The sequence below is a fragment of the Exophiala spinifera genome (genome assembly GCF_000836115.1).
Source record: "Exophiala spinifera strain CBS 89968 unplaced genomic scaffold supercont1.1, whole genome shotgun sequence".
Classification (NCBI taxonomy): Eukaryota; Fungi; Ascomycota; class Eurotiomycetes; order Chaetothyriales; family Herpotrichiellaceae; genus Exophiala; species Exophiala spinifera.
In genome coordinates, this window is record NW_015622513.1 from 3,334,080 (window position 1) to 3,360,101 (window position 26,022).

At 45.2% G+C, this 26,022-nt stretch overlaps 4 protein-coding genes across 4 annotated transcripts; 3 read left to right on the top strand and 1 right to left on the bottom strand.

Moving 5' to 3' along the window:
• Window positions 1-9,859: 9,859 nt before the first annotated feature.
• Window positions 9,860-11,347, top strand: PV08_01237 (carbamoyl-phosphate synthase arginine-specific small chain; the record flags this gene model as incomplete). Its single annotated transcript, XM_016375600.1, has 2 exons — window positions 9,860-11,006; window positions 11,061-11,347. The coding sequence occupies 2 exons, from the start codon at window positions 9,860-9,862 to the stop codon at window positions 11,345-11,347; spliced, it is 1,434 nt and encodes a 477-aa protein (XP_016240876.1).
• A 1,059-nt stretch (window positions 11,348-12,406) lies between these two features.
• Window positions 12,407-13,429, top strand: PV08_01238 (uncharacterized protein; the record flags this gene model as incomplete). The annotated part of the gene is made up of 1 exon (XM_016375601.1): window positions 12,407-13,429. The coding sequence occupies one exon, from the start codon at window positions 12,407-12,409 to the stop codon at window positions 13,427-13,429; it is 1,023 nt and encodes a 340-aa protein (XP_016240877.1).
• A 353-nt stretch (window positions 13,430-13,782) lies between these two features.
• On the bottom strand, window positions 13,783-15,563 carry PV08_01239 (uncharacterized protein; the record flags this gene model as incomplete). Its single annotated transcript, XM_016375602.1, has 3 exons — window positions 13,783-14,676; window positions 14,735-14,866; window positions 14,919-15,563. The coding sequence occupies 3 exons, from the start codon at window positions 15,561-15,563 to the stop codon at window positions 13,783-13,785; spliced, it is 1,671 nt and encodes a 556-aa protein (XP_016240878.1).
• A 6,906-nt stretch (window positions 15,564-22,469) lies between these two features.
• PV08_01240 (uncharacterized protein) lies at window positions 22,470-25,979 on the top strand (the record flags this gene model as incomplete). The annotated part of the gene is made up of 1 exon (XM_016375603.1): window positions 22,470-25,979. The coding sequence occupies one exon, from the start codon at window positions 22,470-22,472 to the stop codon at window positions 25,977-25,979; it is 3,510 nt and encodes a 1,169-aa protein (XP_016240879.1).
• Window positions 25,980-26,022: the final 43 nt, after the last annotated feature.

Here is a 26,022-nt window from a genome sequence, read left to right on the forward strand (position 1 = left end):
GGCCTCTTGCTGTTCGAGCCTCTCGAAAGGTTAGCACTTATTGTCATGCTCTCTTCTCTTTCTGATTTAGCTGCAAAGGCCATTAAAAAGAGAGAATCTTAGCGGCCTAGATAAAAGAACTCTCTTGTGATTTGGTCTTTACCTTAAAAAAAAGCATTAAATAACTATGGAATTCAATATATTCTCGCTTAATATATCTAGGCTCTTACTCTATCTTCACTTGACTATAAACCTTGTGATATTGTTTTATGACTTAAGATATTAGAGCGAAGTGTTGATAGTATTATTTAGAAGGTAAAGAAGAGAGATTTTAATTTGTAGATTAATGCTTATATATTAAATCACTTTATTAAGGATAAATATAGACTAGAAAGACTAAAGAAAATTAAGAAGATAGTTAAGAAGAAGGTTCTTAATAATGTTTATCGCGATAGAGTTAGTTATAAAAAATTAATTGAAGTTCTTATCTATAAGTATAGTATTAGCACTTTATTTATTAGTCTTATTCTTTATAAAAATAAGCTCTTAAATATAAAGTTTATAAGAAAATCTGGCCTTAATAAGCTTTAATATAAAGCATGATTTGCTTTCTATTTTGCTTATTAATATTAAATAATTAATAACTAGAAAAAAGTGATATAAAGTGATAAAATAAGTGTTGTTCTTTATTATCGAGGCTCTTAATATATTTAGTGAAGCGTGAATAAGGCCTTTAAAAAGTTATTTATTTATAATTATTAAAAAGACTACTTAAAGTTTATATTTTAAGATTACTTTTTATATTATAAAAAAGATCTATATTAATAATAATAATAATAATAAAGTTCTATTATAGTTTAATTTAGCTCTCTTTTAAGACTATATAGACTTTAGTAATTTTTAAGGAAAAATCTAAATCTTATTAAGATTCAAGAAAATCTTTAACTCCCCTCTAAGTCGTTTGCGTTTTGCAGGCGCCTCTCTTGCTACTCCTTTTGTCGCTTTATAATTATCTTTTCCTTCGATTTATAGAAGGTCTTATTCTATCACTTAGCATAGTCTCTTAAAAGTATATACTTTAATATCTCTTTCTTCTCTATCTCTCTTGTAAGTTATAGGTATCCTAGTATCTTTTGTGTGAGCAGCCAGTAAGCTATATACTTTATGGCCTTGAGTCTTAAGAGTATCTTGTTAACTCTTTATATTTTGTAGGCCTAGAGAAGCTTCTCTTGTTTATACTTTTAATAGTATAGAAGAATATAATATATTGTTTCTATATATTAACTATATAAGCATAGTGAGAGTATACCTAAAATGTTGATTCTTGCTAGCCACTTATTAAGCCTAATTATCTCTATCCTAAGAAGAAATAGTGTCATCACTTTAGCTTTCGAGAGGCCTATATAGAGTGTGTATTTATTTAGCTTCTAGTTAGTTATTTAGGTTATTAAGAAATTAAGACCCCTTAAGATTACTTTAGCTTTTTTTTATCTAGTTTTCTAGTTATAATCTATAGCTCTATAAAGAGTTGCCTTCTTTAATAGTGATATTTCTAGATAATAATGATAATACTATTTATATAAAATTTATTAGTGATTTATTTTCTCTTTAATATAAATATCTATCTTCTCTTAAGTATATTCTCTAGTGAGATATAAAGACTTTATTTAGTGTTAATATCTTATTTTAAGACTATTCTATACTCTCTTAAACGCTTTCTAAATATTCTTCTTAACTAAGTTATATATAATTTATAGTGTGCTTTTTCTTGCCTAGATAAGAGTGATAAGATTAAGTAAGAATATATATATCTCTCTCTTTAGAGCGATTTAGAAGGTCTTTTTATATTTTCTTATTATGCTTTAAAGATATTTATTCTATATCTTTATTAGTGAACTAATATATAAAGTTAAGAGCGATCCTTATATAATTTATATACTTTATTTCTATAAGCTATAAAGAAGAATTAACTATATTATTACTATATAGAAAAGCCTAGTATTTTATATTAATAGTTCTTAAGTTAATATAACTAGCTAAGTTAGTGTCTCTAATATTATAAGTCCCTTATAAGCTATATATATAATATACTCTTTCTATATAAGCTTTAGGTTAAGCTATATATTAAGGATCTTAATCATCTTTTATTTCGAGATAATTTTCTGTTTTATAATCTAAATACTATTTACTTATAAATTATTAATATATTATTTACTCTTTATAAAGTGAATAAGCTAATATTTCTTTAAGGCGAATTTTATCTTATAACTCTTTATCTATTTCTTATATTCTTAATAAACTATATTTAATTTATAATAATTATACTTCTTATTTAAACCTTATATAATAATATTTATATTATCGATAAAGCTAAAGTTTATAGTATTATCTTATTTATTAGTAAGATTTTTAAGAAGCCTTAAGATATAAAAGAGAAATAAAATTAGCGATAAAGAGAAGCTCTATAAAATATTTATTTTAGTGTCTATTTAGTTATTTTTATACTCTATATATATAATCTATATATATCTCCTAGATAGAAAGCTTTAAATAAATTTAACTAGCTATTTTAGAAAGCTCTTTCTTATGAGGATATTAAGTAGTGTATTATAAAGCATATTATTAAAGACTCTCGCGATATTAAGACTTAATATTAATATTATATAGCCTAGCTATATTTATTATATACACTCTATATAAGTCATTATAAAGTTAATAACTAAAAATGTTAATCTATTTTAATATTTATCTATTTAGTTCTAAAGAAAAAGATTATATTTCTTAATAATATTTATTATATAGTTAGTTAGCGCTTTCTCTGTAAGCTTTACTAAAGTATTCTTAAGAACTATTAATCTATATATATCTAGAAAAGAGTAATCTTTTTTTCTCTTCTTCTTTAAAGCGAGAGTTATAAACTTCTTTATCTCTTTAAAAAGCTTCTCTTACGCGAGAGCCTTACTTATTATATATACTAAGCGATTATTAATTATAAGTGAGAGTTACTTTAATACTTTATTTAATATCTTATTAGGCTTTAAGGCTTTTTAATTTAGAAGCTTAACTATTAAACTATAAACTTTATTTATTATTATTTTCTACTAAATATTTAGCGTGTTTATTATATACTTTTTATACTCTCTTTATCTGCTTATTAAGGAAAAGAAAAACTTCGCCTTAAGGATTTTATCTTTTTAGGTATCTATATAGACTAAATTATCTTTTAATATATAATATAGTAATAATAAATAAAGATTTTTATATATAATATATATAGCTTTCTTACTTTATTTAGCTATTCTCTAGATATTATCTCTATTCTTATTCTATGTAAAGCCCTTAATATATTGATATTAGTTAACTTTTATATTTCTTTTTAGTTTTTATTTCAGTCTATTTATAAAGTGATATAATTTTTATAGTATCTCTTAATTTTTTGTTATAATATACTTATACCTTATATATCTTAAGTCTATTAGTAGTTTAAATACTATTAGCGACTAGTTAGGCCTCGCTCTCTATAATGATTTAATTAAAAGATAGTGTCTTTTTAAGCTCTTTATAATTATTTATTATAGATCTTTTAGAGTGTCTTCTAGTGATATAACTTTAATATCTTTTTATAAACTATATATATCTAGTTTATTAAGTGCGAATCACTTACTCTTTATTTATAATATTATTAAATCGATATCTAGAAGAAGATAAATTAGAATATAGTCTCTTATTAAAGCTCACTATAGTATTATTTTATAATATACTATCCTTATACTAATCACTTACTTTATAAACATAAAATCAATAACTAATTTTCTAGTTTCTCATTACTAGGTAATATCTTCTTGTTTTATAAGTAGCTATAATCTCTTAATCTCTATAGCTTAGAGTAAGTAATCTATATACTAATTATAAATAGTTTCTCTCTCTCTTTATTTAGGGTAATAAATATTAAAGTTATCTAGAAATATTACCTAACTCTAGGCCTAGTTTATAGCTTATTAAATTACTAGCTATATAGAGAGCTTTATTCTATCGCCTAGAGAGTTATAGATATTAATGATTAAGATATTTTTATTTTAAAGACTTAGTTCTAGTCTCGCTATATTTAGTCTATATTATCTATGGTTTTAGTGTATTATACTTATATCTCTTCTAATTATAAAGTATATCTTTATTTTTAGTGTTATCTTATACACTAGCTAGTAGAGCTTTAAATAGTATATCGATTTTATATACTTATTTTAGTCTGGTTTCTAAATTACTAGAATAAATAATTAAGTGAAGCTATTAAATAGTGTATATATAGTATATATATTTAAGTTACTATAGTTATATTGAATAATCTTTAATCTATTTATTTTAAGAGCCAAATTCTGAGATCTCTTCTAGTATCTAGCTTCTAGTGAAGTTAATATAACTTTATTGCGAGTTATATACTATTACTTCTATTATTATAGACTTATCGACTCTTCTTAAGATTATTAACTTTAAAGAGATTTCTTAAGGATATTTATTAAATATTATTATTTATTTCTAAGTATTTATTACTACCTAATTAAATATAACTTATACACTAAATATATATATTCTCGCTACGAGATATCTATAGATTATCTTATTATAATATTATTAATAAATAGTGTATTCTTATTTATACCACACAGTATAAACTTTACTATAGATCGTGTATAATATCTTAATCTCTTTATACTCGCTTATTTAATAATCTCTAGTATATCTATTATATCTTGTTTACTTTATATATACTATTTCTATATAATCTTATTACTAATAATTAAAGTATTACTTTTTCTGGAGTGATTTATTAAAATAGTCTATCTTATAAAGTTAAGTCTTAATCACTAGATCACCTTAAATAGCACTTTTTCTTATATCTTTTATATAAAAATCTATAATAAGAGTACTATATATTTTTTCTGTATCTCTTATATATTAAACCTAGTGCTATAGATAGAGTTATTTAATCTAAAAGATCTAGATCCTTAAGGCTATATTTCTCGATCTTTTATAGATCTAGCTTATAATATATATATTATCTATATACTTTCTATATATAAGTTCTATATTAAGTGAGAGTCTATTAACTAAGACTAAATAGTCTCTTTTATAGATCTATAATTTCTATATACTTAGTAAAGCTTATACTCTATTTTTAGTGGCCTTATCTAGAATAACTATATCTATATTATCACTATATAGTATATAGATTATAATCACAACACTAATAGTCTTCTTAACTTTATTTAGCACTTCTTTATTTGGCTTATCTTTCGCTATTAGTATCAAGATATATATAATATATCTATTTAGTTTTATATTAAGACTACTACTTAATATCTATATTTTAGCCATAATCTAGATATCTCTCGCTATAATTATTATCTATATTATCTTTTCTGGCCTAGGGCTAGCTATAAGCTTTACTAGAGATTTCTTAATGACCTTAAGACATCTCTTAACCTTATTCCTAAGTATTTATCGCGAGTTAATAGCCTGCGAAACTCTCTTGACTATCTAGTGAAGAATATTAAGTCACTTAGACTGTACTCTCTCCTCTTTAAGACCTTCTATAATCGCCTTTAGGTCTTCTTTAATTGTATTATTGCTCTTTTTCAGTGATATTACTGTGTCACCCTGTCGGGCGAGTATCACGCGTTTTATAGCGTGTTTTAACGCGTTAAGGCCCTTCTCAAACGCGTTTTTCCCTCTAGCATCATTATGAGCGCTTTGGATACCTTTTACAGGCTCTTCGTCTGCGTTATTGATATTAGATAAAGTTGCTTAAGTTATGACTATCGCTAAACTATCACTGTCTATTCAGTTAGCTTTACTTGCCTTTTTTTTTTTTTTTTTTTTTTTTCAGGTCTATATTATATCTAGAAGATAGAGACTATAAAAGAGAAGAAGATTATATAAAAGGAAATCAATAAATTGAATAAAATAAGAGAGCCTAAAATAAAGTTAGTCTAGAAGTTAGAATCTAGTCTTGCGTGACTAGGTCTGCGAAATTGATTAAGGAAGAAGCCTTAATAGTGTTTTATAAAGAAATAAGGTAAACTTATAAGAGAGGTATTAAAAGAAGGCATTGATTAGTATCGCTATTATAAGGTAAGTGAGATATAAATAGAATAACTATTACTTATATCTATCTAGGAGATTATTTAATCTAAAATAATTCTATTTATAAAGTAATTAGGCCTTGAGGCTATAGTTTAAGAGAATAATATAATATTTTATACTTAATACTTTATCTCTACTGTCTATTTACTCGCTAGTGTTAAGCGATTTTTTTGGTCTGGTAATTCTCTCGATCTTAACGCTATTAAGAAGGCCTAACTATAGATAAAGAAGAGAATAAGCTTTTATAGATTAGCGCGAGACAAAAAAGAACTCAGTAAGAGATAGAATGAGGCTTAGAAAGTATTGCTATAATTATAGATTTAAAAATGGATTGAAGATATTCCTTATAATATTAAGAAGGTGATAGAACTTAAGAGAGACAATGAATATCTAGAGAGATATAAAATTAAGAGATTCTATAAAGTGTTAGGAATGCCTCGAGGAACAGGCAGAATGATAACACAATAGAGGGTTAAGATATTTCTATCTAGAGGTGCGCTCTAGTATAAGACTCTAAGCATAAAGAAGAGAAGTTCCTTGTGCGGGTAGCTTGCGTGAAAAGTGCGAAGCTCAAGAGTCCGCTAGACTATATTTGTGTGCGCTGTCTTGGCGCGCGCTTAGGGGTGCGCGCCATGCTCCCTGCGCGCCCGTTAGAACGCTTATTCTAAGTTGCGCTCATGACATAAAGGTTGTCGCAAGATTGAAGAGATTTATAAGTATTGCTAGATTAATGAGAAGAAAAAAGAGGAGGACTATAAAGATATAGTTGATTAAGAAGAGAAGGATCTCTATAATACGAACAACTATACTGAGAATAAATAAACTTCTATGATTTCTATGGGAGAGCTATATAAAAGATGAACAAAAAATTATTGAGTTAATTAAAAGAATATTATTAGAGCATTATGTGAAGCCTATAGGTATAGAGGTAAGTAAAATCATCAACACCATGATTGTCTATACAAGAACTCAGCCTTGTAAGGCTCTAGATATTAACGCTGAGGTGGATGCTATCAATATGTGAGTGATACGCTATTGATGCATTGAAGGACCTTGTTGTGTTGCTCCTCATATAATTTTGGTGAGGCAGTTAACAATCTCTAGGCACTTGGCATCATTCTAGTATGCCAAGAACCCTAGGAACACGCTAGTAACTAGTGTCTGATTCCATATTTTGTGCACGCCTCCGTAATGGTGAGACAAAACACCCTTTTGCTTTTGTTAAGATTAGTGACGTAGAGTTTCAATGTTAGGCATCGCTTTACGCGTCTCTCGAGGCGCTCAAAAAGACATTACTAGGCGCAAATCGGGTTTTAGCGCAGAGAATACTCCTTTGGAGCACGCCTCCGTACTCCTGCGGTCTGGAGGCAGACATGGGAGCCGGTTGGCACCGCTTTGCGGCTGGACTCCGCTTTCTGCAAGCCATTTCGCTTCTGACAACAAAACCTTTCTGGATTGATATAAGTCCAAACTAGTAACCACTGTCGTGGTCGCTCCGTCTCCCGATGCCAACCCTCGGGTCTTCCTGGCCATCTCACTTCGGCTCTCAAGGTGGCAGGGATGGCCAAAGAAGTCATAATACATCTGGTCACAGACTGAAACTACAGAAACTTTAAGTATTATTGTGTGTACCTACAGTGAACATGGGCATTGAAGGCGACTTGTATGATCTTGTCGCTACGCTAACCTCTTTATCACGTCTTTCACTCCCTTCCGTTACGGTATTCATCAGACTCTGCACGTCCCATCCCAGATGTTGTCCTGGGGATTTGAAGTGGTACCTCTCCGGCAAGTGCTGGTGATTCGCCGATACGGAAAGCTGATACGGAAAGCTTCAAGTCGCCTTTCGCTAAGGGGCGAAGATGTGGCCCCCAAAGTCATGTCTCTCCGGTTGCTAAAGACCCTCCCTGCTCGCGAGTCCTTGTCACACTGTTCGCCCTGGCTAGTCCTTCGGGTGGGAAGGCGGTATTATTCCACTCCGGCGTTCTGGAAGGCTTTGCAGGGACCAGGACACGATTTTCAGCCCATCAGAGAGCGCGCTCCCTCAAGTGTGGAGGTCAACACGAGAGGTTCCAATCTTTCCCGTCACCGCTCTTGCTGATGTCTCTCTGCCCACTAGTCGAGCACTTGCAGCCTGGGGAAGTTTCACCTATGGGACTTGGGGGGCGTTCAGGGCGATAATATGGGCAAGCCTCCTGGAGCATAGCTTCGTATCACTCAGAGTCACCACGCCCCACGCCATCACCAAAGATACAAATTGCTACCGATCAACCCTTTGTCTTCCTCATGATCCTCAACATCCTGTCGTGAGTCACCTTCAACCTCCTTCTGCTCCTACTCTGCTGTCTGTAAAGCACAAACAGAGCTTCCTATATACCTATCCGGACGTACGCCTTTACAACAAGAAACGCCGATACTACAGCGGTATCTTGTATAGCCATGTGGGGCATTGCCGCACATAGGCCTGCAGCCTTGTCTCTAACCCTGCCCGGGAGTCGAATCAGACTCGGCGACTCACTTCCTCTGTCACTGGCAGTGTCCTTGAAGAAGACACCTTCAAAGCGGCGCAAGAAGACTGTCTTCATATGGTCCTGTGTAAGTCTCCCTTGCCCTCTTCATAGGATCGCAGCTGATTACAAGTGAAGTGTCAAGACGGAAAAGGCGCCATTTCTCTCAAGTCAGAGAAGTGCCCGAGCTGCACACATCCGAGATGCAATAGATGTAGAATCCAGAAAATCACTCAATGAAACTGGGCAAGAACGGCCGCTGTGAAGGAACCATCAAACATGGCACTTTCAACAACCCATGGGATTGCGTTGGCACCACTCTGTCTGCGAAATAATGCGGAGCAGAGGATCAAGGATCAAGGATCAAGGGCTTTTGGGACAGCTGTGTCTGTTGGCACCCATCATCAACAAGCAAACTGGCTGTTCTGTACGCCAACTGGACGCCAGCGTCACCTTTGGAAGAGGTGTCACGTGATTGTAGGGATTAGCTGCCGATGACCGGATGAAAAAGAAAGGTATAGGTGTGGGCGTTTGACACGGGATCTTGATGAGCGTCACGGAGGCTTCGGAGTGCACAGTATCAGGGAGAAGCATTTTGTACGAGTGTCCTGGTCGGATCGATACTATGGGGTGGCAGAGACGAAGAGATTTTTCTGCAGCATTAATATCATTGTCCCGTGCAGTCATGGTTTTCATCGGGGCGGCGATTGGGTGACGGTTCACTAGATCCCCCGCCTGCGCCGCCTACGCCCAGTGAAAATCCTGCCGCCCAATCCTCGTCCTCGGCCTCTTTTCCACTCCACATATTGCGTCTTCTGGTTGAGAGAAGAAAGAATTTTGTGCAAAACAACTGCAACTAAGTTAGTCCTCTGACGCCTTCTCGAGATCCATGCCTCTTGACACTGCTGCCCTCTAGAAACCGGGTATCGCGTTCATGTGCTTCCCAAGCATCTTCACCTCTCAAGTAAGTCCTTGGATTGCCCCTCGACGAGCCCACTGATAAGCTCCTCCTCAACCCTGCCGTGACAACAGCAAACACGTCAACCACAGTATCTCGGGTTGAAAGCTCTGCTAACCTCTGTGCTCACAGGATTACATCAGTGGTATTTACTGCCGTCCGACCTTCGACGTTGCTCTCTCTCTAACTCCTGTGATAGATCATTTGTGGAAGGCTCAAGCCAACTAGCGGTCAAGAAAACAAGAAGAAAAAACAGTCATAAATCGTTGCAATCATGTTTTCTCGACTGCTGAAACCGTCGGGCCTCGTGCCCAAGACGGGCAACATTATCTCAAGCTCCTCGGCTCTGCGAGCTCGATCTCTCGCAACCGTGTCGAACAATACGCCCAGACAACAAGATCTGCCTCTGCACAAGCAGTACAAGCACACCGCTCCTGCCCACGAACGGGCCACGTTCACCATACGAAACGGTCCCATCTTCCACGGCACATCGTTCGGTGCTCGAAGCAATGTTTCAGGAGAAGCTGTATTCACCACCTCGCTCGTGGGATATCCTGAGTCATTGACCGACCCTTCCTACCGAGGGCAGATTTTGGTGTTTACACAGCCTCTGATCGGCAACTATGGAGTGCCATCAAACGTTCGAGACGAGCATGGCCTCTTGAAATACTTTGAGAGCCCCAACATTCAGGCCGTCGGTGTTGTTGTTGCAGACGTGGCAGAGAAATACTCCCACTGGACGGCCGTGGAAAGCTTGAGTGAATGGTGTGCCAGGGAAGGTGTTCCGGCTATCACCGGAGTGGACACCCGCGCTATCGTGACGTACCTGCGAGAGCAAGGTTCCAGTCTGGCCAGAATTACCATCGGCGAGGAATACGACCAAGATGAGGACGAGGCTTTCGTTGACCCGGAACAGATCAACCTTGTCCGAAAAGTCAGCACCAAGGCACCATTCCACGTCAGTGCTGCAAACCCTACCGCCCACATCGCCGTGCTTGACTGCGGTGTGAAGGAAAACATCCTTCGTAGCCTGGTCAGCCGAGGAGCAAGTGTCACTTGCTTCCCATTCGACTATCCCATTCACAAGGTTGCTCACCACTTTGATGGTATCTTCATCTCCAATGGTCCAGGTGATCCGACCCATTGTCAGGACACTGTCTACCATCTTCGAAAGTTGATGGAGACTTCGCAACTGCCCATCTTCGGTATCTGCTTGGGTCATCAACTTCTGGCTTTGGCTGCTGGTGCCAGGACCATTAAGCTCAAGTACGGTAACCGGGCACACAACATCCCTGCTCTGGATCTCACAACAGGCAAATGCCACATCACCAGCCAGAACCACGGCTATGCTGTCGATGCGTCGACACTGCCCAAGGACTGGAAGCCATATTTCACAAACTTGAACGACAACTCGAATGAAGGTGAGTTGTGCATTTCATCTGAACACATACGTATCTTGTGCTAATCCTCTGTAGGCTTGATTCACGAGTCTCGACCTATCTTCTCGACCCAGTTCCACCCTGAAGCCAAGGGCGGTCCCCTTGATTCGTCGTATCTCTTCGACATGTACTTGGACAATGTGCAGAAGTACAAGCAGGGTCAAGCGGCCTTCCAGCCCACTCGTGACAGCAAGCCCAGCCCACTTTTGGTTGATTTGCTCGCCAAGGAACGAGTCGGCGTTGATCTCACTCAGGGTATCCGAAACATGATGGCATCGACTAGCCAAGAACCCGAACGAGTTTATGCCGCAGGTGCTGCATGATGATGCGTGATTATGGAATATGTGGCCAAACGAACGGTTGATACTGGTTTTGAGTGTTGTGGAAGCGGAACTTGATTTTCCTCTTGAATATCAATCTTTACGTGGTCGATTTATAGTTTTGTCTTGAGCTTGAATGAATTATTGAGGAATGAAGCCGGTGTTTCTCTTGCGTGAATTTATGTGAGTCAGTGCAATCGGTCTTCGAAGTGCATCAGAGAGATAGTCCTTACTCTGAGGGTCTTAGCTAATGTGTATCAATCAAGTCGGATGTGCCTTTTTTGGTGAGTAAAGGAGTTCCCATAAGGCCCGACGGCTTAAGGTCAGGTTGCTTAGTAAAAATACGAAAGTACCATGGGTTGACCCAAGGATGGAGGGTGATATCCTATGGGAACTTTCAGGCATCCCTCTTGAATTACTAAGAAGAGTTCTTGAGCCCTGGTAGGCGTGCGAAGCGACGAAGGAGACACCACTAGTTAACTTACAAGACCCTGGTTCAACTGGTGGGTGGCCTTGTCAAGAGACCCCAGGTCACAGAGTAAGTCTACTTCCATATAAAAGGTATAAAAAGGTTGGCTATCCATGTCTTCACGCAATGTATTCATGACCACCTACCCACCTACCTACCTACTCACTTTGGATAGGTAGATAATCTATACTATTCTATCATCAGGCCCCTGTTGTGAGAAGGTCTAAATACACATATACCAGGGACAACACGGATGACAACGAACACACACACACACGTATACACGCACACACAGACACACACAGACGGTCGTCATCAGAAAGTCTGTGCCCGTCCATTACACCATTTCTCCGCCCTCCACCAGACGTCTACCGTGTTGAGTCAGGGGTCGGTTCTGTTCTGTTACATCTTGGGGAGAAAAGAGTGTGAGCGAGCGAGTAAAGAAAGTACTTTCAAGAGTGAGTGAGCGAGCCAGGTCAACGATTACCGACCACCTCCTGTACCTAGCCAGTCACTTACCTGACGTACCTCGTAGGTGACTCACTTTAGGAGGTGGATGACCACAGTATCCTTCTGGCATCTTAACCCCCATGATGGCCGGACCGGACGCTTTCAAACAACGATACTTTACCGAGATCGGACCCAAGTACGCACACCTGACGGGAAACACGACACGAGACCTCCTCAAGAAGCTCTTGAACATTCGACAGGACCTTTCTGGGTCCATCACTTCCAACTCGGTGATCCACGACAACGCATGCGGTCCCGGCACGGCGACTGAGGCGTTGATATCTTGGTGTTACGAGAAAGGCGGTGGCGGTGGCGGCGACGGCGATGGTAATGGCAGCGACACCACCACCGACAAGAATGTCACGCCCGTGCCTAAGAGCATCGTGGCGACAGACTACGTTCCCGCCATGATCGAAGCCGGTGAACGTATTAAGACGGAACACATTGACGCCGCGATCGACGACGACGACGTCACCGCCGCACGGCTCTGGCAAAACGTCCGGTTCAAAGTCACCGACTCATCGGATCTGAGCGAGTTCCCAGACGGGACGTTCACGCACGGTTTCTGCAACTTCAGCGTCTTCAACCTGACGCACCCGGAGCGGTGTCTGGGGGAGATGTACCGCACACTCCGGGGAGGGTCTGGCTCCGAATCCGGGGCGACGGCGGTCGTGACGTGTTGGAAGCGGTTCGCGGCGTCGGATCTGCTTTCGGCCGCGCAGAGAATCGTCATGGGCGACGAGTGGGAAAGGGACCATCGCCTCCCCGTCGCGGGGCCCGAGTACCTGGAAGACGGGTACCTGGCAGACCTGGTCAGGAGGTCGGCGGGCGGCTCCGACGCGTGGGAGACGGTCGAGACGATCGAGTTGAAACATCTCGTGAAGGATGAGGAAGACGGCGAGGGGCGGGATTGGGATGGCTTGTACGAGTTTCTAACGACGACTTCGTTGAGTGGTGCCGCGACGAAAGGCTGGACCGACGACCAAGTCTCGCAGTGGCCCCAGGCGGTCAAGGCGGCCATGAAGAACGAGAAAGAACGGTTTGGAGGCCTGTTGTTCGAGGCGTGGGCCGTCGTGGCGACGAAGAAGACGACGAAGAATAAGTAGCGGCAGTGGTTGTAGTCATAGGCATGCTTGTTGGCGTCCATGGAATCGACTTCGGCTGAATGCGAGAATGCAATTGATTACATATACCAGGTACATACCTACTAGACAATACCTACGTACTTTAGAATCCAGGGTAGGTAACATCCTTACCTCCCATGTGTGTATCTACTGTATAGTCCTCCCGCAAATCAACGCTGGTCGACGGAATATGCACAGTATGATCGCTACAACTCCAGATGACAACCATGCTCAGATCAAAACCACCCCTTGACGTTCCCCAAAGAGACACCTACCTACCTGGCCGATTGGCTGACCACCCAGGGACCGGCACCGAGGGAAACAAAACCTACTTATCATGTCCAACCGCTGCTCTCTTGTGGTTGTGGCAGCGACCCCGTAGAATACCTCTTCAGCGAGTCGCTGTCATATTGTGGCTGAATCATCGAGTAATCCAGCCCCTGTGCTCTCCTCCTCTTGATCTTGGGAAACCTGTAAAATCCGAACCCAGTTGTATTTTGACCGGTTCCGTAGCCTTTCGTAATCTGCGACGAATCCAACATGTTCTTGATCCACGCAACGTACTCCGGCTTGTCCTCTAATACCCTACTGGCCAATCCTACGGGGAGAAGCCAGAAGAGTGCAGAGTCTCTACTGTTCTTGACGTTGAGAAGCTGGAACTCGAATGCCCGACAGATCTCGACCGCCGGCTCCGTCAACGAGTCGACATTGCCCGGCAGATTCAGAGGTGTTTGGGATGGCTCGATTGGAGGAGACAGGGCTTCGTCGTCGTCGTCGCCGTCGTCAGTGGAGGGGCTCAGACTCCACAGCAAGCCCAACAAGCACAGCAACACTGCGTTGTACAAAGCAATGTCGATGGCTCGAGAGAATGTCGAGAAGATGAGGGTTTTGCGAATTGGTCGCGGGTTTTTGAGGAATTGATGCGACGGGATGACCTCAGGGTCGACTTCCCAGCAGGCGTGGGGGTTGATCTCTTCCCAGTGCCAGCGCCAGTTGTACAGTTTTGCCAATTGATACTCGATTCGCTGTATCAGATCCAGGCGGAAGTCATCCGCAGGCCACTGCTCAAGGCGGGCTTGGTCCTCGAGAAAGCCAGGGACGAAGGCAAGAATGTCGACGAGTTTGTTTTGATTGCTCTTGTTCTCTTGGCCGCATGTTGACCAGGGTTGGTCGATCCAGTCGGATTGTTCGAGAAAACTGCGGCTTTTTGTGATGAGGCCGATGGTAATCTGAATACGAATGGATTAGCGAAAGGGTCGCTTGGGAGACCAGAAAGTCGTGACCTACTAGAGTTGCTCGACAGGATTCAAATGCAGACCTCAATGGATCAAGGGCAAAGCGTGCTGGTCCGCATAGCTGAACAAGCTTCAGTAGACCTTGGATGTGAAAGGCGCAAGCCTGAGGGTCAGGAGTGGTCGACTGAGGGCTGGTGTGTCAGTACTGGACGAGCGAAGACGATGGTGAGACGAACCGAATGCATAAGAAGAATGGTGATAGGAATGATCAGCCCCTCGCTACCAGGTGATCCCACGCGGAAGAGGCGGGATGATAAGGCTCGCACAGTCTTGTCGTAATGCATAGCTCCGCTTACTTCAATGTCCGGTTGATGATGGTGTTTGCCAAAGATGCTGAGAGAAAACGCCCGGCAAGCCTCAAGTGATAGCGAGTCCAGGCGACCAGCGGCGGCCATCTGAAGCCATGGAGACCCATAGCTGCTCCATACGAAGTTGTCGAAGAGGTAAGAGAACTGGATGTTGTCTCGGAAAGCCACTAAACTCAGTTCTTGAGGCAGTGGTGCCAGTTCTTGGTTTGAGGAGAGGACCAGATTCTTCGGGACTGTTGTAAGTGGTGGATTCCTTGTCGTCTTGGACGACAATGGAGCGGCGGATTCCTCAAAGGTGTGGAATCGCATCTCCAGTTTACGGTCGTATCCCGCACAGATGTATCCGGCCTTCGAACAACGCTTGCATGTTGGTCTGGACTCGTCTGGGAGAAAAGGCGGTGGCGTCAGCGAATGGCGCTCGAGGGCTCGGGACCTGCAGGAAAACTCACCACACTTGATTCTCCTCTTCAAACACGTATGGCACCCCTTGCTTCGACCAGGCACTCCGACCATGCTGGATGCGAGATTAGTTGATCGTATCGTGGTTGGCTTTATCGCTGCATGTCGTTCATTGCTTCCTCAAACGGGCTTTGCAAGATATATACTTTGTTATTAATGTGGACTGGGTCTCTGAAATCAAGTCCACGCCTCTCCACTGAGGTCGGCTCTTTGTCATGATCAAGCGCTGTCGCGAGCTGTAGGGGAGCCGCCGCATTAGACCCTGATAGGTGTCTGCAGAGACGACTTTGCATACATAGGCTTAATATCACCGCCCCCAAGCTCGATTTGAAATGTTAGGCGGAGAGTACAGTTCCTGACTCATGGCCCATGGGACGCACTATGGCGCCGGGGAAAGTCTCTTTGTAATTCCAATCATGCCTGCCCTATCGACTTCTAGCAGCTCTCGCGAAGAAGCGGGCCTTAACGGCATGGCAGCTGCAGACGGTGCTCAAAAGAGGTGCGGTGTGGCTGATGACTGGGATTGCTCTTGATCGCTTACCTCATGTTGCAGACGGAGTAGCCGTATCAATCCCCGAGGTAGGAAGCCGAGATAGGGACGAGAGTAGCCGCCGATGGCGAGGCTAGTTTGTAGTAGTGAGGCTGAGACCAACCATTGCTGAACGCCCCATGACATAAGTTTCAAAGTTATAACCGCTCAATGAGCATTCAACGTACTTCAGGCACCAGGGCATAAGCGGAGGCTGTTGCAGTCAGCTAGCCATCTACGGCTCGAGGCCAGGTGTCTCTAGGCTTCCCCGGTCTCTGTACCTGAACCTTGTGCTCTCGCTTCTGGCAGTGCGAGGGTGGATGGTTGGTTGAACTGTACGAGCACATGGTGGTCAGAACCGAGATAGGCATTTGATCAAGGATAGCAGCGATCTTCGTATTTCCAGATTGCCAACCTCTAAGTTAGAATTGCGGACATTTTACCCACCGAAACAACAGCTGGCTCAGAGGATAGGGGAAAACAGTCTTCCTCAGCCACATCTCCCGACCCTTTTCCCTTTGTGATGTCGCCAAGTGTGATGTCGCCTAAAGCACGCCCGTTAACTGCCGATTAATGCCTAATTTTCAAATACTGGCCGATGAAGGAAATTATAGCCGACTTTGGCCGCAATGTCCCTCCCGGATCATATCGCTTCGGGGAGTACAATGGGCTATGATTCTCGCATGTCGAGATCTGCTCTGTGTGTAGACTCAGGAAGTCTGAATATGTTATTCGAGAGCACTGACGTGTGGCGCGAGGAACTCCTCCGATAGCCTGCTGAATCACCCTCCGACCATGCACTGCTTGTTTCGATGGCATATGTAGCTGGGACCGTCCCTGAAGGAACACCGCTAGAGATCAGAGATAGGTGTAGCCGACCAGGTGGTATGCTTAGAGGCTGCAACTACCTGCAAACCCCGCAGATCCAAAATTGCCTTTTCCATTTTGGCCAAGGAGGATGCCACCTTCTAGTTGGCTTTGCTTATTAAAATAGACAGTGCCTCGGATGCTGAGTGCACCGCAAAGGTAGTACATGAAGCTACTCCGTACGTACTCAGCGTCGAATACCAGGCCACATGCAATATTTTCCGGCTGTTGTGGGAATCGAGTATTCGGCGACTGCTCCGATGGCGCTGTCGTCGCTCTCTTTTCCTAATGACAGTTGGATGAGACTCGTCCCAATGGATGCTTTGGCTTGTACGAGGCTACCACAGCGCTCAAACATCGCTCAGGGAACAGAGTCCAGTGAAAGCATGAGCAAAATGCACACAGGTACGTCCTTTTCTTGTCTTGAGATGAGGCTGAGGATGTGCTGGCACCGGTGCAGGGCAGACGTCGGATAATGTCTCTTCATCCGGCTTAGTCATGGCTTGGCGTCCTGAGGCTGAGTTCTTGCTCTTTCAAATACCTGTATGGAGTATTTGTTTGGAGTCTTTTCCTTCTTTCTTCGTTCATCAGCCACAAGTCGACGACGCCCGCACGAGTCGCTTTGCACGATGTCCGCCTCTCTTTTGCATCGCCCAACTCCTGATCCCCCTAGTCTTCTTTGCGCCCTAGAGTCGTCTCCAGAAGTTTTCCAGTTGGCCAAGGCGTTGGAACGCCGTAATGTTCGTTTGCTAGCGGGCGAGCTGGGAGTTGTGCCTTGTCGTCATGGGGCGCACTATGAAACACCCAGTGGCAGTCGTGTGCTTTGTACGAGATCATGCTGCACCGTTGCTGACACTTCTAGTTAACACCCCAGCCACAACTTGGAACACAGTCTTGCTGATCATGGCGTTTACAACTGGATATTGTCATCCACCTTCTGCATACACCAGCCACAGCATGCTGGCCCGGTTTCATGGGAGGCGCCTGTCTAAATCCTTCCACAATTCCAGCCTTCGGCGAAGACTTGGGGCCAAGGCTGACCAGCACAAATCTACCAAATCTTCTACAGAGGATGCCAGAATCAATTACCATTTTAGGGCATTTGAGAAGAGCGACCAAGTCCTACAGTTTGTGTCATATCCCCCCTCTGTTAGTGGAGTCTAGAACAGCAAAAGCATTACATTGATCGAAATTCCAAATGATGTTGATCTCAACTTTCAGAAAGCCTCGAAGCAATTTTCAAGAAGCTCTCCTGTACGCCCTTCTCTTCCTTATTTCGTGTCCTCCTCAGCTGGTATCTTAACACACACACACACACACACACACACACACACACACACACACTCTCTCTCTCTCTCTCTCTCTCTCTCTCTCTCTCTCTCTCTCTCTCTCACTGTTTCGGTGCTATGGTGGTATATCGACTGCAATCTGTTCCAAGAGCATGCATTTGCGAAACGGCAGACGCCCCTTCTTTGCAGCTGGCATGTTACCCACCTCCTGCTAGGTGCGGAAAATTCATGATTCCTTTCACCTTCACGGTGGAGAGTAGCGTCTTCGACTTCCCAAAAGTGGAATGACAACTATGCGCTTGAAGACTTTCGCGATACCGGGCAGTCTTATCGCTGGCACAGAACGCTACCACCAGATTACAGCGTCTTTCTGCAAACCGAAGCACAAAAATGGAAAGGAGAAGACCCTCATTCTAGCTACCCATGGTATTGGGCAGGCAAGGTAACGGATCTGCCTTGGTGAGTAGACTGCTCTCTGCAGCTCCTTTCATGATGTGGAATCTGAATTGAAGGAGAGTTCCCCCTGATGCAAGTCTATCTCAAGGCCATCACAGGGATTCAAGACTCCGTCGTCTGCCACGGCTCCTGTCTATGCATCGGCCCAGGAGCCCGCGCGTACCTTCTACCGCACTCCAGAGACATTCGTGACATGCCTGCATCCGAACAATTGCTATAATTCCTGTTCCACTGCAACTCGACCCGGGCGTATGGCGTTATCACGGATCCCTTGAACAACCATGTTACATAGGAGTTGCTCTGCGGATGCAGGCGAGGATACTGCTATGTGGGCTGGAGTGCATGTGCAGGGGGTTGGCCGTGTTTCTGGGTTCAGGCTACTCGGGGTCGGGAATAGATTTAGTCAAATGTCACAAGCGATTGGGTAGGTATTTTAGGCATTCGAAATTACGACCGAATTGGAGGAATGATGTCCAATACTACTGATCATTGTACATCGTCAACTCACTTTGCCCAGGCATGTACATGTGTGTCTCACCAGGTTCACGTCAGCTGCGGAAGGATCCGACTTCGTCAAGAGCCATCCATGGCTCGATGCAAGGCCGCGGGCTAGAGTTCATCAACATCCAAACCAACCCTCCACCAAAATTTAGTTGCAGGCATTATCGCGAGGCGTTCTACGTAAAATCGCCAAAAGAGGAACTCGCGAAATATTTACGCCCCAATTAGAGCTAGGGCGAGGTCGACTCGCTCCTTTCTGATCAGCGGATCCGCGTTTGCAATCCAGAAACTTGTTACGCTCGTATGCTGAAGGAGATCGACAACTCCTTATCAGAGTGCTGACAACGGATCCTGACGGGAGCTGTTTCCCCAGGCACGCCATTGAGCTGCTCAGGCACATATCGATCGACGTGGAGGAAGAGTGGTTGCATATATCTTGCAGGGTTGCTTTGAGAGCCGCCAATGTCCGGACAGGTGACAGACTCGCGTAGCGAAATGATCAACGAACCGTCAGCAGAACAATGCATACATACGCGAAGCAAGGGTGAAGACGCCTAATGATTAGATAGTCGAGAAGGATCTCCTCAATAGTGCTCCTCAGCCTGTAGCGATCAACTCGTGATCAACCAGGGTACCATGCACCGGGACTGTCGTTCACGTGGAGTATACCTGTACTGTGCGACTCTTGATTGCATCCTCATGGAAGATCACTACGACGAAGGGCAGAGGATATACACTCCCGCGGCAAACGGATCACTAAGTTAGTCCCTGGGGATGTACTGGTACTCCTTTGACTGAGAATTGTAGAGATATGAAGTCCCAAGAATAACTCTGGTTTACTGGTACATACGACATCCGCCGAAGTTATGCGCTGCCCGCGTCGAATTACTTTTGGGGTTCGCTGGCACCACTCCCAAGAACAAAGAGCATGCAATAGTAAGCGGTTACTCTCAGTACTATCTGGACCATGCACTGTTGCAGGATAAAGAACAGCATGGATGAACCCAGTTTGGGGGTTGGGGATGAGAGAGAGAGAGAGAGGTTCGGATGGGGGACCGAAGTCTCAGAGACACCTGTACCAAGATCGAAAGGGGTGATCGCAGCGCAGATCATACTAGCCCCTGGCCCATCTCATGCAGCTAAGGAAGATGTCAGATGATAGTTTGATCGCAAGAAGGCAGAAACGGGAGTGGGCTAGCAACACGAACGCGGAAGACAGATGGTCAAGAATTCAGACAGACGCCACCATGTCTGCGCCCGTCTTCTGGCCCAGAGAGGGCAGTGAGAGGAGAAAGGCTGTAGCGATGGCAGACTGGCTTCTATCATCCGGCTGCCACAGACACCTCCAGACACCGGGGTGCGCGGACCGTTATCAGGCATTGAACCTGCGGCCCGTAGTATGGAGAATCCAGTTTACAGTATTTGCACGGTGTCCCGTCTGCAAAAGTCGGGATGCGCAGAGGACCCTCGAATCCGATTGAGGGGCGCTTCGAGCTCCTTAGGCTCGCGTATCGTGCCCCGTCGAGCCTAAAGTTTTGGGTGGGACGACGCCTACAATGCCCCGTACTTGGGATCACCAACAGGCCTTAAAGTACCTAGGTACCTACTGGTACTAGTTAACTCCCTACAACCTACAGGGAGTCAGCTAACCCAGCAGCTTCCCCAATAGGGGCCAAAAATGCCCAATTGGCAATTGGCCGGCGCCCCCAGTTAATGAGAAACAAGCGTCCACGGCACAAACGAAAGTGATCACCTGAAGACGCAGTCGTCATTTTGCCGTCACCTTCACCATGACCGCCTCCTCTCACCCTTCAACCCAGGAAAAGGAGTGCCGCCTATACCATCAATCACCTAACCCGCAGTGCTTTCATTATCGATGCCGAACTAGTGTCCTCGCGCATTTGTGTCTCAGGGATTTCACGCACAAAGACATCGAGAGTGTCCGGACCCTAGACCCTCAATCACTGCCTTGCTTGGGAGCTCATCAAGGATCTTTGGACAGTACTCTTGGGCCATGGCGAGAGGACAAGTTTTAGCCGACATGTTAAAATCAAGCCACTGCTGCTCGCTACCCACAAGCTAGAAGCTACTTTCAAACCATCCCCTCCACATCTCAGCAGGGATGGCCGCCACCGATTTGAAGGCCGGCGACCAGATCCATCAAGGGTAAAATGACATGCAGTATCATCCCCCGATGGGCACTAACGAGGGTTAAAGGATCCTGGATTTGACATCACATCAGCGTCTGCACGGGTTTGGGGTGGAACCGACTCTCCCTCCGCAACCCCTTTCAGCTTCACAAGACTTTTTCTCCAGTACGCCACACAGACACTACTGTATGTCCAAGGAAGTACGTCTCGACGCCGTTTTGTCGCGTTAATGGGGTGCGGCCTCGCCCTTGCGTCTGTCCGTGCCGACTACCCTGATTGCGGCTGAAGGTGATTCGTATCTACTGGGACTGGCCCGATGGCAGCGACTCATAGTTTGGTCACGCTCCGCAACGTATCCACTGAGGCTTCGGTAGAATCAGTGAAGTTCGGATACTCTTTCGCGACCCCGGACCTCATCAGCTACAATACCAGCTTCACCATGTTCCCTAGCGCCACGGATTTCGTTGTGCGGTCGCCAACATGCTACTGTTGGGCTTACAAGGAGCGACAGCTGGCATGGCGGAGGTAGACCCTCTTCATCAGTGTGCCATCTCTAGCAGGAACCTTATTGCTACAGCGGAAACGCGCAGTGACCTCATGCCCTTCCTTTGGTGTTTGCGGGACCTCACCTGTCAAGAAATGCGCCAGCACACTTTGGATCCGTTCTGCCTCCGAATAACGCCCTGGCTTGGGCCAGCTTTTCATGGCACACCAGAATCTGACAGGAAGCTGTCAACCGCGAGTTTGTGCAGGCCATGTCCCTGTGCCATCTTCTCCGCTGTTCCTTGACTATGTACTGTACTACCAGCCTTCTGCGGCACGGAAGCTCTATCAGTGGACACCGTCATCTCTCCCCCTTCTCGCGACAGTTCTGATTCCGCTCTTCCCATGCAGCCCAGTATCTCAGGTTGCTGGCATGTGCTGCCAACCGGCATAAAACAGGAATGCTCCCCGTCAACGGTTCGTGGGCCAATGCGTTCAATCTCAATTGATTCATATGTGGGCATATCCCAGCATTCCCCTTCGGATATTTTGCGACGATCCTCTTCACTTGTATCACCGAGGATCGACGCAGGATTCCTGAATTTATAGAGCGACAGCTGCACCTGGTTCGTGCCAGTTCGCAAGACATCCCTGCCTGTCAGGCTCGATGACCCGAATTAACGCAATGGTCAGTCATTCAACAACAACAACAGCCCGCAATGATCCGCTCCGCGCTTTCGCGGACAAGAGTCTCCCAGACCTTCCAGTCTCTTTCGTACCAAGTTCGCAATCTCTTACCGACGAAGATGAGGCTTGCCCAAGCCCAACAGTACGGGTATTCCGGGGCCCGCGCAAAAGCCCTCGGTATCCTCGCAAGTTACCACAGTTTCAACAATCCAGAAAATGGGCCAAGGTGCACGATTCTCGAATACCGAAGCCTGTTCCGATCATCACGGTGACTCAATTGCCTACAGAGACTCCAGGAGGATCAGACGGCATAGACGACTCAGCAAATCGAGCTCTTACCATGCGCGAGGTCTCCTTTGAACAACAGCGCGCAACCAAGAAACCACTTGCCCGAGGAAGAAGCTCCCATAGATCCTCTCCATCTAGGGTCACGAGTGATGATAGCATCGACAGCCAAGATGGAAGCGTGTGTCATCCGACTTCTCAGCAGTGCTTGCCTACAGGCAAAGCAGGCATGGCAGCTGTTGCCAGTACAGCTTCAAAGAAGTGGCGCAGATCACGCTCTCGTGGACGTAAGGTAGCGCCAACGAAACAACGGGAGGTCAAATTTCAGAGCGCGGCAGACAGAGCCGTAGGTTCAGCTTCAGCACGAGTCGCGATGCCGGCTAGGTCGAGAGGTCGAGAGGTCACCTCAAAGCATCTGCCACTGTTGCCCACCGAACACCAGGATAAGGCGGCTTCACAAAAGGCACCGACAGCAAATCAGCCACGAGTCCCATCCCCGATCCCGTCTCTTCACGATCCTGAAAAGGACCTCAAATTCTCATCTGAGTGTCAAGAGCTCTTGCGCAGGATGGACTTTGGCCATGACTTCTTGTTGCCCATGTTTACGGCAGTCGAGTCTAAAGCATCAGCATCGCAAGATCTGCTTGCAGCTGCAAATCACCGACCCGATTCGCAACAAACCATCTCAATAAAGGACGCACTAACCAACTTACCACCGACAGATAAGTTGGTGGAGCGCCAACGTCGACCCCAAGCGACTTCTAGCGTCTCCAGCAAGGCAGTATCGAACCTCGCAAATATGTTCCAGCTGGCACGAGCGAAGTCCAATCCGAACCCATCAGCAGTCAAGGGTCAATCCTCCTCAAGTCCAAACCAGCCTACAAGGACTATGTCGACCACTCGCCGGCCAATCATGGATCGGTCGTTCCTTCGAATGCCTTCAGCTTCCTCTGCCGCTGCCCGTACATTAAGGAGCCCGCATTCAACTATGAGTGTTGATACTCTGGCAAAGATTGAAGCTCAGGTTCACAACGGAGAGACTGCCAATATCAAGACAACATCGGAGAAAGTTTCGTCCTTCAGCTCCGAATCAGGCCGACGTGGGCCTCCCAGTATACCTCCAGAACGACCTTTACCAGCGTTGCCTCCAGATGCCTTCCCAGATCAAAGTTCACGGCACAGTGCTGACAGTGGCCGAAATGGTCTGGATGCTCAGAAAAGGCAAGCATCGGCAGCGCCTATGATCCTGTCCAGATCGTCTATTCGTGTAGTGTGCCAGGCCCCACCAGTTGACCTGGTAGTTGATCCATCCAAAGTTAGACCCATGAGCCCAGGTCTCGAGCAAAGCACAGCTCAAGACAAGAGACGCGGCACTGGTGCAGCGGCAATTCGTTTGGCAGATCAATCTTCATTAAGCTCTCTTGCTTCGGAGTTATCGGGACACTCTCGACGATCGTCACAGTCTTACCGACGAAGCATCTGCAGTGCCCGAGCCGACAAAGTGAAAGAAAAGCGCTTGAGAGATATTGCAACGTCCAAACCCTCCTTATCTTCACCCAATCGGCCAACCAGTAGCAACTCCACTGGACACCAAGATGTGAACACCACCACCACCCCTCCTCCAACGTCCTGGGATCGCCCCATAACCTTCAAAGGACAAGTCCAGGTGGACCAACTTGATCAATTCCCCGCAGTACCTTCATCACGGCGAGGTAGTAGCGTTGCCAGTGTGCAAAGTCCTACTCGAGTTCGCGGACCCAGTTTCAACAGTTTGACAAGCCCATTTCGACAGTCTTTGCAGAAAAATACTTCAACTCGTCAAGGACAAGTCCTGGGACAAAGCAATATCTTTGTCGTTGTGGATTCTGATCCAGTTACTGCACGCTTCCGCGCCGGGGCCATGAGCCCGAGCCCCAGTATCGGTAGCAGTAATGCTAGCGGACGTCCTATCAGCCCGGTAAGGAACAAGCAATATAAGGCTGGTCCTTCGAGTTTGAGAGAGGTAACGACCCATCGAGGGCCTAATGGTCCAAAGCCAAACACCGCTAGCGTCAGGGTCGCGAGAGTCGAATCACCTACCCATCTTGCCCCTCCTCACCGGAAGAGCAAACGTCATTCAAGGCAGAACAGCGTTCAAACGAGCAGCTCCAGTGACGAGTCCACGACGCCGAGCATCAACCGCAATGTCCGGGCCAAGTCACCCCAAAACAGACCATCACGGCGTCCAACGAAACGAAGAAGATGGAACAGTTTCGACATTAGCTTGGTCAAGACCCTCCACGAGAACCTCGAGGACTATTACGGTACCATCTTGAAGCAAGAGGAGAGAATCAGATGGCAAGCGGACCAGCTGCGAATGATGGTGAGAGTCATCGCCCCCATGAACCGTGCACGTGGCGTCAAGGGCTCGTACCTCGAGGACATTCCCGACAAGTTCGAGCACGAAGACGATGCCTTGGTCGTCAGCCAGCAATACGCGCAAACCATGGCAACGGGCCACATTCCTCGACCTCCACGCCGTTCTCACGTGAGACAGTCAAGCTCGGGCGGCGGTTGGCCGCTGAGTAAAGTCAACACCAAAGAACGCGTCACGAAGCCGGGACAGGGTCAACACAGGCGGTACAACAGCACGCTTTCCGAGACCGGAGAGGAGTCTGACATGTTGTTGTTGTTGCAAACGACAACAGGCAAGTCGACGTCGGCGAGCAAGGCTCAAAACGTCGCGGTAGAAGATCCTTCCTTGACAGCACTGCCACCGGTGGACCGCGAGGCGATGAAGACGACTCCTGCTGCTGCTGCTGCCGCCGCTTCGGAGTACGGCAACGACAAGGAAAACAAGGTTCCGGGAACTACCACTAGGAGACACGACAAGGACAGAGTGTCGGCCCGGACTTCCGCCGCTCCAAATTCGGCGTTGGCATCGTTACGCCAGCCTCCTCCCGTGCCGCCGAGCCCTCCCCTCCCTCGACAGCTGTCGGCCGACGAAGGGGCCGACATCTTCAGCTCGCCGACGACGAGTGGTGGTGGTGGTGGTGGTCAGTTCGACGACGCGCTTTCCTCTCCGGGGTTCTTCGAACAGGATGGACAGAACGACGCGAACGTTTTCAAAACCGGACACGGAGGCCGCAACAGTGCGGCGAGATTGAGCGTGGACCACTTTCTCGCCAGCACGGAGCAGATGGACAAGGCGCTGGGTCTGTCGGCGGCGGCGGCGTACATTTGATCGAGTTGGCCCCGGGGAGGGGAGGGGGGAGAGGGGGGAGAGG